We start from the raw sequence: 15,358 nt of genomic DNA, 5'->3' as shown, positions 1-15,358 counted from the left end.
GTTAAGTTAGAGGAGATCGAGCCGAGAGCAGTTGTCAGAGTACTGGAGAACACCCACGGAGCCAACAGGTCTAAGGAGAGTGAGAATGCTGATAACTTAGTCTTTTCAGTACAACACTCTTCGGACAACATTCAGCTGAAGAAGTTGATTCACGAACTTGGACCGGACATCAGGAGGATATGTGGAGATATACGTGTGATATTTGCCACACGAAAACATCCTTCAATCGGGAAAAGGGTAGTGAAGAATCGACAACTTGGAAATAAGGCTGAATGTCCCCAAAAAACATCACAGAAGTGCTCAGCCCCTGGATGCAAGACTTGCCCGGTATTGTTCGATCTTGACTCTAAGATCATGGTCAACGGCATGGAGCTTAATCTAGACGAATCCCTCACGTGCAAAGATAAGCACATTATTTACGTTGCACAATGCCAGCAGTGTAGGGCTATTGAGGGATCTGAGGACACTTACTTTGGGCAGACGTTGACTCCATTCCACATTAGGCTCAATGGGTACCGGAACAAGTTCAACATTGACGACCGTGCCCTCTATGAGCACTCAGCCTTATCAATGCATTGTTACGATGTACATAAGGACACTTTCAGTTTTGACTGTTTCAAATTCGGGATTGTGAAAAAGACTAAACCTTCCCTATTAGATAGGGAAGAGGCTAGATCTTGTGCAAAGTTTAGGACTAATGTTTGGGGTTTAAATAGGATGGAAATTAAGAGATAGTTTTTTGTGGTTTTTACCAATATCTGTAATTTATTAATTTTAAAAATTTTGTGCCAATTTTGCGTCATTTTTCTTTATAAATTTTATCTACCACGCTGACAGTGAAACAATTTTATCGTATTCCAATTTCTGATCGACTTTCATGATATTCTCTAATCATGACCTTTTTATAAATTTTTGAATCTCTTTGACTGAGTATTATGATTGATTTTATCTGACTAATTTATTTCTTTTTTGTAAGCTCTAGCGATGTATTAAACGAAGTTTCCAAGCCAAATTTGTGTGTTTCCCTTCGTGTCCAAAATCAATCAATGACTTTTATAATATATAGTCATAATATAATATTTCGTGAATGATTTCGATAATTAAGCCAAGATTTTGATACAGTGATACAGTGACACAGTGACACAGTGACACAGTGACACAGTGACACAGTGACACTTAATCTTGAACACCACCACCCACCACACGCTCTGTGAGTGAAGTAAAAGGTTTAGGCGATTTTATAAATACCTCTTTAGTCTTTAACTTGATGAACTTTTAAACTTTAAATGGCCGGAAACAGCATCTAGACGATCCTATAGAGTATAGACCGGGTAAAATTGTTGGTTGAAATTTCAACATCCATGGCAATAATTGTTTCATCCTGTAGCTGTACTACAACCACCAAAGTTGCGCCGCGCCGTGAACGATATTTAACTAACTCAATTTGTTTATAACTTTTGTCAGGCATACGCTAAACAGAGAACAAAGCTATGGGAATATACCTACAACTTCGCAAGAGAGGATATGGGAACCAGGAAAGTTCACGTTTATGTGAAAGGTTTGGATAAAATGGGATCTGTCCTACAGTCATTGAATTTATATTTTTATTTATAGGTTCTTAATTGATCGTGGTTTTTCCATGTTATTTGCATCTAGACTAGAGTCATCCTAAATACTGTTTAGTTCTAATTCATGTTAGATCTATAAACCTCTGACATTAATTCTGTGGAAATCTAAATCAATATTAGAGTTGAAATTATGCTTAATTAAAATCATTGACATCTTCTCTTTTTAGGAGAACCAAGGAAGACTAAAATTTTGCCGATGTATTTCAAAAAGTACATCCCGTCACTGGATTTCAATACTGTAAATAACGACAGCTCTATAGACCCAAACTCTCATGAATTTCTGAAGAAAGAATTCTCTGATGCAACGTGAGTAACATTATAGCATGCTGTGGTTTACCAACAGGGTTTTCGTACCTTTATGACCTGAACAGAAACGGTAAATCAAATTTTGCGCAGATAAAAGCGTCTTGGTTGTTCCGCAGAAAGATTTTACAATATGTTCAGTTTTAAAGTGCTTCAGAATTATCACATTTCACAACAAATGTTAGCATTAAATCACAGTAGGGAAACTGAATTACTTATCGTTATTCGTGGGAGGTCTCCCAAACAGGGATCTTAAAAAACAGTCACGTGATATACTTTATTCTCCCCTCAGTAACCCTCAGAAGGTTTTCACACTGCAAGATACATTTTGTCCTGGGTTTATATTCGAGGTGGACAGAAGTTTCAACATCTTTATAACCAGGTACTTGGTTTTCTGCGGATTCTACCCCAGTATATAATATAATTATGAGGGGATGACCATATTAAAGTAAATTAAAGTATATTAAAGTATATTAAAGTATATATCGCAGGCGCAAAATCGGAAAAAACCTACATTTTAATGTAAAAAATTATCCAAAAATTATGCTGTATCAATGAACAAAATTCATGACCACCGATAGTCCCTACAGGAGTACCTGTTCCCCCCCCCCCTGCCCCCCCCCCCCCCCCCCGGCCCCCCTACAGATTACTTCCTTAGCTGCTGCTGACGTTATTATAGTGTGGAAATGGGCCCTTATTCGGCTCTTTAGTGGCATTTAGTCGGTGGTAAAATAATACCAAGACATTAAGACAAGGCTGATTTTATCACAAAATCAGTTCTTCAGTCATATTATAATACTTAAGCTAATTGGACTCCTTGATCAGGCTGAGTCAGTCGAGATTGTATTTCGGGCATCACGGCGAGCAGAACCAATGGCAGAAGTTAGAGAAAGTAAAGAATGATCAGAGTTATAACGAGACAGAGGAACACAAGGATGGGGTCAAACAGATGGTATTTTCTTACAAGAAGTTCCTGCACAGTGCCAAAGTTTACGATACGTGGCTTCAACACGGTCAGTTTCATCATTTTAAGCCGTAGGTTAAATAATTTATGTTTCAGGTACTTGCTTTTGACAACTTCCTTGGCAATTAACATGACGTATTAAAAGTCTTTAGCGTCGCAGATTCGCAGAGTTATTAAGTTGTCCAGTTTGGTGATTCAAATTATCTGTTCGCCTTTTCGACTTTTCGAATCCAATTAACAGATCTATTCCTGGTAGGCAAGCCGGCTATGGACCTGATAGACTACAGGGTGCTGATGCCTGTAGACACTACCCCCAGAATGGGGATGGGTTGTGACGGCGACTGTAACTTCTACTTCGAGATAGAGCACCATCCAGCAAAAAATATCTTCCAGACTATAAGGCGACGAGAAGAGGGAAAGGGAAACCAAATCTTTGTGAGTATAATTTCGTGTTCCCCCGCAGACTAAACGGTTTTTGACAAACATTTAAGCAAATCATTTAACATAAGACATTTCAATTACTGAGATTGCACTCTGAGAGACACCTTGATGTCAGTGTTTGGTTATAATGTCTTCATGTTAACTAATACCTACCCCTCACAACAACCATACCCAGATAAGCGAGGACCCGTGTTAGTAACCAGTTAGTAACCAGTTAGTAACCAGTTAGTAACCAGTGTTTGGTTATAATGTCTTCATGTTAACTAATACCTACCCCTCACAACAACTATACCCTAGATAAGCGAGGACCCGTTCGCGGACGACTTTGCTAACCTGGCACTGCAAGATGAACCTAAACAAAGCCCCGCTGAGTACGTGCCGGACCCGTGTGAATTACCCCCCGGTGTGGTTATAAAAACCCAGCCTGTAGCACCGCCTCCCTACAACGAGTCCCAAGTGTACGTGAACACCCACGCTGGTCAGTACGGACCAGGTCCGTTCGATAATCCGGGACCTAACGTGTGGTCACCGCACCAGCAGCAACAGTTCAACATCACACCACAGCAGTTTTCTAGCTCTGTTCCTCACCAACAGAGGGTACCTCAGCCCGATATAGGTTCGTTATTTTTCGACACAAACGTTAAAGTTATTCGGCTCCTTTCTTTTAACAACTCATTTGTCACTATGTGACCCTAAAATCAGATTAAGGTGTACTAACTAATAACCTTATAAGATATGAGAATTTAATTCAACATTCCCCACCAACAGTAACTCCATTACATGCAACTTTAACCCCACACAAAAGCGAAACTAACCCCAATTCCTCCCCGCAGAGCAGTTAATGCAAGATAAATTAACCGCAGAAGGGCACTACCACGCCGGTCACCTGCCTGCCTCCCCAATGCAAGCCCAGGGGACTGACCAGTACCCAGGGGGTTACGGACACCAGCAGTTCATGCAGGAGATGGACCAGAGTGGCGTTCAGAGCTGTGAGAGCAGCTGGAGTGAGACTGGCAGTGATTTTACTGTCACTAATCCGCACAGTCCTTATATGGTGTGTTTAATCTCCTGTTTTAATGTTTGTTAGTAGACAGTGTTATTAGTCAGCGGACCCCGGTTAATTTATCATCTTAGCCGGTGTTTTACCCCACTCTGTACCACTTGGACCAGACAAATCTCACGCTATAAATCTCACCACAATTCTGCTCAGATTTGTAATAAATAATCAATTTGTCCTTACATATGTTAATGTAAGAGAATCTGCGTCAAACACAATGTCGAACAGATTGCATATGTCTTTATAATTCCGATTCTTGCTTCATTTCACGCTTATGTCGGCAGAGACATCATGAATTAATACATATATAGTTTTAATACTTTCAACACTACTATATAACAAATAATTTGAGCTAGCAGAATGGTTTTCAGAGGGCATTAATGAAATGTACTATGAGCTGGTCCCAAGTCCAGACGCCATTTTATTCTTTGTCATTTTCAATAACCCTGTCTGATATAAACCTTCTCTGAATGTCTACCTTTCAGGCGGACATTTCGTGCGATCAAGATTTCTGTAAGTATTTCTTCTTTCGAAATATTGAATATTCAGGGGGGGGGGGGGGGGGGGGGGGGGGGGGGGTAAAAGTCAGTGTGCAAACCTTGGGTCTTATTATACCTCCGCCGTGTTTTAATATATTTGAGAGTTGTTGCTTTGCAGATGGCATACTGTACCTACCTAAATATTTTAGACCATGCCCGTTCAAAATTAAAACACCGGTATATTGTTCTCTATGAACATGCTGGACGCCTAATTTTTCAGAGACGATAACTTATTAAATGTTGCATTTGGGATGAAAAAATGAGGCAAAACGGATTAGAAACGACGAAGTTATCAAGCATTTTGTGTATCTCGTTAACAAAATTGACTGGGTGATTATGTGACACCGTGACACGACACCTTAATTGGACACCCTTAACAATTCTCATAATGTTTAACGGGTGGTTAACGGGGTCATCTAATCACGTGATTAGGTAAACCAATCACCTGATCACACGTAATGAATAAACTCGTTATGCTTCATATCTCGGTCATCTGAGAAGCTGAGAAGCTACAACTCTAATATTTTCAGGACAAACGTAATTCAAATGGCCAAACTCAATTCAATAAAATTTAGCTCGATACGACTATCCAAACTATCAAATAAATGCAAAAATGAACCTTCATTTGAAAAAAATGAACACGAATATTTTTCGATTTGACAAATTCCTCGAACAAGACGTGGTGGTAGTAAGTCATACCAGAAAGAATTATTTCAATTGGTAACTCAGAGCTATTGGTTGCACGCTGAATTTTGCCCCCCCCCCCCCCCCCCCCTGTTATAAGACTTAGAGCAATTGTATTTTATTATTATTATTAGTGTTGTAGACTTACTATGATTGCTGCCGTTCTATGAATTTACCAGAGTCAATGATTTTTACATTAAACGGGAATGTAACTACGGGCAGAAACAATAATATCGTGACGTGGTTACCAACGTATTGTACCATAGCAACCTAAATACTGCTCCATAGCAACCACAATTACGGGTGCTCTACAATAATTTGCTCCTCTCGGGACTCGGGTCCTTTCTAAAGAGGTACTGGTATTTACTGGCACAACTACTGGTATTTACTGGCACAACTACTGGTATTTACTGGCACAACTACTGGTATTTACTGGCACAACTATCAAGTATCAAAGTACCAATCAATTTTATCCGACCTCCAGAATTCAGAAATATGAAGACATTGCCATTCCAGTGCCTGGGACTATGTCTCTCTGTGTCCTCTCTCTCTGCACACTTCGGAAATATCCGGGAAATGTGTGTAAAAATACATTCGTACTGTCTACTATTTTCTCTTTTTTGTTATTTCTCGGTATGACTTTAAACACAGATAAGTCTACACAGTCTACACAATTAAATATTATCACAGACCTATCTGTCACAAATACATACAGATTGGTCTATAACTTGCACATGATAGATAACATAATGATCTAGATAACAGAATTTAATAATAATAATAATAACGCTTTATTTGTATATCATATAACATAGATTGAAACTTAATAATACGGCAACTGTTATAGTGTTTAGTGTTTAGAGTTATGAGTTGCAGAATGCATTAAGAATTACTGGAAAGTGAGACTGGAATATATAACTGGAATTTACTAGATTACAGACAATACTTTCCTGACAGTAATGTGGAAGGTATTATCAGGTATCTTTAATAAGGTATTTTCAGGTATTTTCAGTTGGTGCCACCGTTAAAATATAATGAACTTTTGTTAATTATTTGTCCAGTTCTGTGATCGATATATTTTCTGGAATATTGTTAAGGCCTTTCGTGGCCTAATTTTATCAGGTAGAAACATATCTCTATTAATGAATTATTAAAGCAAATTGCTTATTGTGAAGCTAAATTAAAGTTTGCTGAAGCGATGAGGTGCAAAAAAAGATTGAATAGAAAGGACCGGAAAATCTAAGAAACTTATAGTTTTCAAAAATATAATTTGTAAAAATTGACAACCAAGTGTTACTCAACATACATCTTGTTCTGCCGTTTTCTTACAAAATGTGCTTAAAAAACATTTTTGAAACTCTGAATTCTTAAGCCAAATTGGGTCAAGAACTATCGCTGAAAACAATCGAAACTTATTAGAACCAATCGCTGGCCCCAGAAACTTCCTTGAGGAACCGCTTAAAATACCGAAATTTGTCAAAAATGTGTCAAAAGTGCTTAAAATCACGGATTTTTGAGTGGTCTTTAACTGCTTAACTGGGACTGGGAATTGGGAGGCAAAAACTAGAATGGGGAAATTTGAGGATAAAACTGGAATGATAATATATTGCATTGTTCGAAACTGTGAGTTTCCATCGATTAACTAATTAACTAATTAATTAAATGGTTAGAGCTGCCCTAAACACACCTGTATTCTGATAGATAACACTTAGTGAGATGGGGTATATCCTAGCAAGGAGATTAAAAACTAATGCTGGATAGATAGATTTGGAAAAAACTATCTCTGTTTGGACGTTGAAGGCGCTTTAAGTCGAAGTCGAGTAATCTGAGTAATGGACATAGAAACTATGTACAACTATGTACAACTATGTACAACTATACTATGTTTTATATTTAGGTGGCTGTTTCAGTGTGTACTCTTATGCGTGTACATACTTTCTTCAGATTATGTGATTCCTTTGAAGTATATTGTAATTTGTAGTGTTTAGCTTTACTGTTTACATAACAGATTTACACCTAAACATAGCTTTTGATCTGCTGAATGAAAGTAAAAATCAAGTACAATTACAATGTACATTGTACAATTCTGCCGGTTTCTGACAATTTTTGAAATTCTGAATTTTTTAACCCAAATTTCATTTTTGGTTCAAGAACTATCCTTGAAAACCGCCAGACACCATTAGAGCATTAGAACCAATCGCTGCCCTCAAAAATCTCCTTTTAGACCGCTAAAAATGCAAATATTTGTCAAAAGTGCTTAAAAACCTCCGATTTGTCAGAAAACTGCAGAAACGTCTGTTCCATGAGTTTTAAACACCTTAAAACAATTGTTACTCATCTAAGTTTGGCTGCACACTTCAAATGAGGGACATATTAAATTGTTTCGAGTTTTTCTTATAATAAACTGTTGTACCATCCACCACTAATATCTAATTAGCAACTCTGAACTCAGTTATTTTACATTCGTGTGCTCATGACAATGGATGGTATATAATACAGGGTGAGTTGAAAATAGTGTGTAGAAAGTAAATGGCTCTAATTTTTTTGACAAATGAAATTTCCACTTAATTTTTGCATATTTAGGTAATGAAAATATTTAAATATTATAATAATGCAATAAAAATACTTAATAAGTATTAATTTGCTCAACCCATTGTCCTTTATTGTTGATAGGACATGTTGATAACGTGTAAGACAATTGTCTATAGCCGACTTGACTGTATTAAGGGGGCGGGGGGTCTTCGTGGAAATGTTCTCAAAATCGACTTTTTAGTTGTTTCTGATAGAGGGGAGCAATATCTATCAGATGCTTTTGATCCCGTGGAAAAATATCGTTCCTAGCCGAAATTAATGCCGGTCAAAGGTCAGCGCGTGTGTGGTAATTGTATTGCGCGAGCGATTTTTGATCGCGTGCCCTGAAAATCGAGTCTAAAAATCTATCTTCTCATACATTTTTTGAGAAATCACCCTGAAACTTTCAGGATATGTTCTAGGGATCATTTAGAAGAGATGAGTGTACATTCTACACACTATTTTCAACTCACCCTGTATATTGCTCGAAACTGTGAGTTTCCATGGATTAACTAATTAATTAAATGATTAGAGCTGCCCTAAACAGTCTGTATTCTGATAGGTAACAGTTAGTGAGATGGTTTCTGGATCATTGAAGTTTTTGAACCAGTCGTTTATAACAAGGAGGGTGAAATTAGGTGGGTGAAGCCATGGTGAAACTAGAGGGGGGAACTTTGAGATTAATAAAACTGGAATGATATTTGTTCTGTTATTCTCGTAAAGCTAACAAGCTAGTTAGTTAATTCCTATCATTTGTTTGCAACAGTGTACTGTACCGTCTACACATTGGCATGTGAAATGTTGCACACGTTTTCCTGTGAGGAACTGAAACAAGAAATCAATAACTCTTATTGAGATCTAACCTGTGCTTTATTGTTTCCATTGTTCAACTATACAGCAACTTTTATTGTCCTTTAGATCTATATAAGATTGTACTTCTCCACTTCGCCACTTCTCCAACCGGTCACATTCTCAGTGCTCATACAATTCACGGTTCTATAAAGAGGACACATTATATACACGAGCAGTAACTTAACACTGAGCAGATCACCCCATCATAGTGATGTGATCTATAATGCTTTATTGCTGCCCAACTCGCAATATTATACAATGTTATAGCAATTCCTAATAGCAACTTAAGATTATTTTTTAATCTTAAGAAAATTATATTCACAGACTTGAATCAATTTTTAAAAAGTAGTCTTACTAAACTATGATAAGTTTTCAAGGTTGTTGAACTGAAAGATAACCCTGATAAACTGATAGCCCCCCCCCCGGCCCTCAAATAACAGTTCTTATTTTTAACCGTTTAGAAGATTTGCGAGCAGTCAAATGTTCTGAGGAAATTCTAACAGTACTACAAGGGTATCTTCAGTCCGTGGGATATAGAAATATAGTTACATGAAATTGGAATTGTCCGTAATTATTCCGCGCTAGATTGTCATAAATATGATTTGATTTGATTTGAAACTTTACAAAATAGCTAATATATACAAATGTACAGTAAACCGAACAAACATATCAAATGGGCCGAAATGTATTATACATGCTAAAAAGTGTTGGACAGTGATATAATTACAAAGGATAACCTCCAAAACAGGACTTTTATGGCTGACAATAGTCTCAATAATATAATTTTCACCTAGAAGTAAAATGATAATTGCGAGAAGTGTAAAAATAATCGAAAATATAATATAGCATGTAATTAATATTTAAATAATAATATATAGTATGTAATTGTCTCCAAAATAGTAATACAGATAACGTCCGAAAACTCATATTATAATACTTGAATACATTCTTACCCAATACCGATGAACTTCTCTTACCCTTGAGAAAGCAATGTCGTTGGCGTCCATATTCAGTTATTTTCCAACTTAATGCACCGTCTAGCAACACAGCCTTCCACAATCCACATCTTACTGTTCATCAAAATCGAAATTATGAATATTCTGAATACTCTGAATACTTTAAAACCCAAATTCATTTTTTTTTGGACAAGATTCAAGAACTGTCCTTTAATTTTCTTTATTTAATTTTCTTGAAAAAAGTAAACGTATCTCTATTATATAACGTTGCCTTTTATGAAAATTGAGACTTATAACATGATGCACAATACGTGAAATGTTAGTCTTATCATTTTGTAAAAGTAAAAGTATGTATATTGAGGTGGCTGTTTTAGTGAACATGCCTTATATTACTATTTACATCACAGACTTACACGTAAAAATAGCTTTAGATCTGCTTAGTGCTTAATGGAAGAAAAACTCACGTACAATTCTTTCCTTTTCTGACAAATCTGCTTACCTTACTCGGGAATATTATAGCGGGTTAATTTATGACTGGGAAAATTAATAACCGGGAAAAATATGGCGGACTTTCCCAAATTCAAAACCCGCCAAATTATCCCGGTCATGTATTTACCGGTGGCCGACCTTTCAAGTTTTTTTTTCAGAGGTCAACAAATTTTCAACCGAAATTTCTGTTTTTGTTACTTGTTAAAGAAGTTATTTCAATTTACAGTTACTGATATTACTCAGAAATAGAAACAAAGACACGTCTAGTATTTAAAGGAAAATAAATCTATAGCAATAATAAGTCAAATCTTCATTAAAGCGTATTCTCATTCTCATTATCGCTAATGTCCCCTCCATTATCATTATTGATATCCCCCTGCTGCTGACCGTCAAATTCGAAGTTGTATTGTTGTCTTAACAAGACTTGTCCGCTAATGGGGCTACTGCTCTGAAGGTCAGCCGGAGCTTAATTTCCTGCCCACCGCTTGGTATTGGGGAACTTCTTGGCTTTGCATCTTCAACTGCTCCTGTAATCAATCCACCGTGGACCATGAAATAGTGGCACAGTTTACTCACTTCATGGGCAAGAAAAGTGAGAATCACGGTCCACCCTGAAATCTGATTTCTATAACCAAATTGTGATTTTTATAACGAAATTATGGTAGCAACCGCCAATAAAGTTACAGCCCTCCATCCACTGCTTCAAAAGTCTTCTTTAGCACATATGAGACTTCAGGTAAAATATGATAATCACCACCCCCTTTGAACCCCATAATCTGAGTCGGCGGGTTTTTTATGACTGGTAAAATTTTTGACCGGGAAAAATATGGCGGAATCTTCCAAAACCCACCACTTTATCCCGGTTATAATAATCCCGAGTAAGGTAAAGACCATTTTTGAAATTCCGAATTCCTTAACCCAAATTTCTTTTTTGGGTCAAGAACTATCCTTGAAAACCATCAGAAACCATAAGAACCAATCGCTTAGAACCGTTTAAAATGCCAAAATTTGTCAAAAGTGCTTAAAAACCTCGGATTTTTGAGTGGTCTTTAAGCGCTTTTGTCAGAAAACTGCAGAATTAATGTTAAATAACTTCTGACAGAATACTCGCCTAACATCAGTTTCGTACGGTAAGCTGTGATATAATAACATATCGAAATTCTGAATATCCTGAATTTTCTTCTGGGATTGGGTCAGATTCAGTTTATCCTCCAATACATCAAATGACTCATCCGCCACAGTATACTTGTATAGTAATGTATACGGCGTACACACGCAAAGGCTAGCTACAGTCTACACACGCATAGGTGGGAAATTGGGATATTAGGGTTGGTCACTAGGGCCTCTATACGGCCACTTTATGGCCTATAGTGGACACCATACGGCCTCTGTACAGCGACGTAACGTTGCCAGTTGGCGCCCCCGCCGAAAGAGCGCCCCCTGTTGGCACCCCTTCCCCTTTTGGCGCCCCTCCCTAAAATTGAACAAAGTAGGTGATTTTTGAGGATAAGCCGGTAAAATCTCTAAAAACAGTGTGTTTCTAAAGCAAAATGCGCAGTTTTGCTAGTACCTCAGTTAACGTTTTACGGCCTATAATAGTGGACTCCATACGGCCTATAGTGACCGTATCGTGGCCAAACCAATTTCACCGCAAAGGCGAAGTACACGGAGCGGAAGCAGCAAACGGAACGATAAACTAGCTGATAAACAACAGCTGCATTTTTAACACGCAACCTACACACAAATAAATAAATAAATAGATTGTCATAAATATTAAGAGATTGTATCAACAAATTCCACCAAAACTGTCTTTAAAATATTGTGTTAATAAATGTACATTTTAAATCTGAACAGCTCTCCGGCCGGGTACAGAGAATGTGCGTGCACTGATTAGAATTAGATAGTACAACTAACAAAAGGAAAACACTAATTGGGTAATGGGTATTGCTCACTTACTGCACCCTGTAAACCGCTTAGTTATGTACTGTAAACTGGTGCTCACTGCTCATGAATAACGTAACTTAAACTTGAATAATTTAATTTAAATATTATGATGGTTATGCATTATGAGGCTTGTCCAACACAGTACAACACAATATATACATTTAACATTACACAAGGATAGAGGACTTGTGTTATGTACGAATTTGTAGCAGTATACTGCTTCTGCTACAAAACGAGCATACTTTTTAGTTTTTCCGTATTAAATAAATGTATCTGTTCGTTGGGTATGTTTTTAAATTCGGAGCGTGTAATAGAATATAATAAATTAAATCAGTATTCATTTATTATGAATGTAACTATAAAATTATAAGTGGATTACAATCGAATCTTTATTTTGCTGTTGAATAGAATTACAATAGAAATCAGTTGCCGACTGGCTGATGGCTCTCATTGAGTGTAGAAAGGTTACAGTTCAGAGATACTAATGATAAATGATAATGACAAATAACTGAATAATAATAAATTACGATAAGGTTTTACGGTTGATATTTCAGGCCTTCGAACGCCGGACTGCCTTTGCTTGAGCTGTTTGACCAGACGAGGAGGGCTTTAGATGTTCCGGATAATATCTCTGGTATCTGGATAATATCTCTGGTATTCTGGATTATAATACATCTTTGTGTCTTTGATAATATTCATGATATTATCTCAGATTACGTCACTGATTATACCTCTAATTATACCTGTTTAATGTTTATGGACCAATTACAAAAAGTATAAGTTTTTGGTTTCTTCAGAGTACATCATAAACTATTATATATATTCCGAATCGTTTCAATTATTTTACCCCCTTTCGTAATGAGTTTTACACGTCATATTAGACGTAATCATTTAGAACCCCCTCCCTCCCCCTTGGCTTTACTTATTAATGTGTGAACAACCCCTCATACTGCAGGGTTCATGGCTAGCAGCTCAGCCGAGAAGCTAACTTTAGCATTAATTATCGATGTTATAGATGTGGATTCTGGAGTTTGATTAAAGGCTGATAATTGGTTAATTGCTCTTACGCACCAGAATCCACCAGCCACCTGATCATGCAATCCTGTTTTTGAATTGTGGTGGGAACATCACATTACTGATCTTGGAACTGTGATATTACCACAGTTAGTATTATTAAGATATGTAATTATATATATTATTAACCAGCAGCAGTTTGAATTTTAAATGTCAGTGTTTGTGAATCCGAGCCCTTCCCACTCTTTGAATAATAAAATTATCTCCTCTAGTCTTATAATATCTTGTTGTTACGTTAAGGTAGTGTTTAATCTAAATTATCCTCTTTCGTTGTTATACAAATGGTACACATTGATGATTATAACTAGTTGTGTTGCAACATTTGAACCAATCAGAGGGCTGGCTCAGTGCCACGTGATGCTGGCTCAGTGCCACGTGATGCTGGCTCAGTGCCACGTGTTACTGGCTCAGTGCCACGTGATCAGATTATATGCAGTTTTGTGCACTGAGGCACAGAGGTAATCACTAGTAATCACTGGAGTGAGGTTTTGCAGCTCTGTTTCAGCCGAGATGTTAGCTGGGTAGTAACAATGATAAATTTGTTTGAGTTATTTTAAATTTATTACACGACTGTTAGTATTAATGAGCACTGCAGACTGAACTATTGGCTGGCAGACTTGAGGGGACCACGTGTGATCTGTCGCTGAAACAATTGACCGAGTAAGGAGTTTTTAGAGTTTTTAGTTGAGTTTTGTGGTGTTTAAAGTGTTCGAATAGTCGTGTGATTTAACTTATAGGGGACCGTGTTACGACAGCGAAATGACCAATTTCTGTGAAAAATTTTAAACAATTAGTTACATTTTTATTTATTTTCGATGAAATGACTGTTTCAATAAAAGGTTCATTTTGCCGTCAAAGCAGGGTTAAGTTCATCCAAACGGCTTTCAGTTTTAAAGATTGTTAGTCTTTTGTCTGTATCTTTGATCTTATCCCTATTAATGGGACGTTTTAGAACTTAATCGTTCACATTACACAGCTTTTAAAGTTATTAATGAACACTCAGAAATCGCACACATATTACTTTATTTTTTAATTTATTCGTGTAGATCATTCATATCTCATGATCTCAACAACTATTTTTAAAAGAAAAACATACATTCTTTTAAGATGCCAAAACTGTTCTATTTTTGTAACCATTTCAGTTTCCTCTACTGTTAGGTCAGGATATTATGTCCACCAAACTTTAAAAGTTTTAATTCTCTCTTGTATACCAATGTTTTACTTAGTAGTTTACACTTTACGGTAAGGGTTTCTCAGTTTCTGGAAAAATAAATTGACGTCGTTTACAGTACCTTACAAGACTTTTTTGTGGCGGACCAATTTGCGACGACCGAAATTTTGGCGGTCCGAAAATATGGCGAAATTGAACAAAAACCGTCAAATTTCGGACGTCACAGAAAATAAGGGTATTTTTCATCATTTTTTGTGACAGTAAGCAGTAAGGAAATTTCTGAAATTCGGCAAAATCATGTTCAAACTTAGTCTGTATTAAGACTGTAAGACTTTCATGTTAGCACATACGTGTATTTTAATGCAAATTTAAACTGTATTGCTTGACATTCAATTCGTCATTGGTGTGGTGATAATTTGTCCCAAGATGCCAGAATTTATTTATTTATTTTACTTGATATTACTTTTAAGAAACAAAATAAAGCAGTGAAGGCACAGTCATTGAAATAAGCTAAAAGATAATGCGACGGATTCTATTACGACGACCGAAATTTTGGCGGTCCGAAAATATGGCGAAATTTTCGGAAAACCGCCACATTTCGTACGTTATAAATATGTCTTGTAAGGTACACTCCAATGTATGTGTACTGAAGATTCACTTTCAGTAACTTTTGGCAGGGGCCTCT

The 15,358-nt window shown here is 36.9% G+C and overlaps 1 protein-coding gene across 1 annotated transcript in view; it reads left to right on the top strand.

The window, feature by feature from the left end:
- LOC134817914 (uncharacterized) overlaps positions 1-14,710 on the top strand; it is a 53,319-nt gene extending 38,609 nt beyond the window's left edge. Inside the window, exons 5-13 of the mRNA XM_063827284.1 lie at positions 1,465-1,558; positions 1,796-1,934; positions 2,224-2,313; positions 2,757-2,944; positions 3,152-3,330; positions 3,634-3,952; positions 4,170-4,390; positions 4,879-4,906; positions 12,983-14,710. Of these exons, the coding sequence (XP_063683354.1) occupies positions 1,465-1,558; positions 1,796-1,934; positions 2,224-2,313; positions 2,757-2,944; positions 3,152-3,330; positions 3,634-3,952; positions 4,170-4,390; positions 4,879-4,906; positions 12,983-13,041 (1,317 nt within the window). The 3' untranslated portion in view covers positions 13,042-14,710. The remainder of the gene's footprint in view (positions 1-1,464; positions 1,559-1,795; positions 1,935-2,223; positions 2,314-2,756; positions 2,945-3,151; positions 3,331-3,633; positions 3,953-4,169; positions 4,391-4,878; positions 4,907-12,982) is intronic.
- The last annotated feature ends 648 nt before the right edge of the window (positions 14,711-15,358 follow it).

Source organism: Bolinopsis microptera, chromosome 7 (genome assembly GCF_026151205.1).
Source record: "Bolinopsis microptera isolate Bmic1 chromosome 7, MBARI_Bmic_1.0, whole genome shotgun sequence".
Classification (NCBI taxonomy): Eukaryota; Metazoa; Ctenophora; class Tentaculata; order Lobata; family Bolinopsidae; genus Bolinopsis; species Bolinopsis microptera.
Note: the sequence above shows the minus strand (reverse complement) of the source record. Positions and strands in the feature narration are given on the sequence as shown.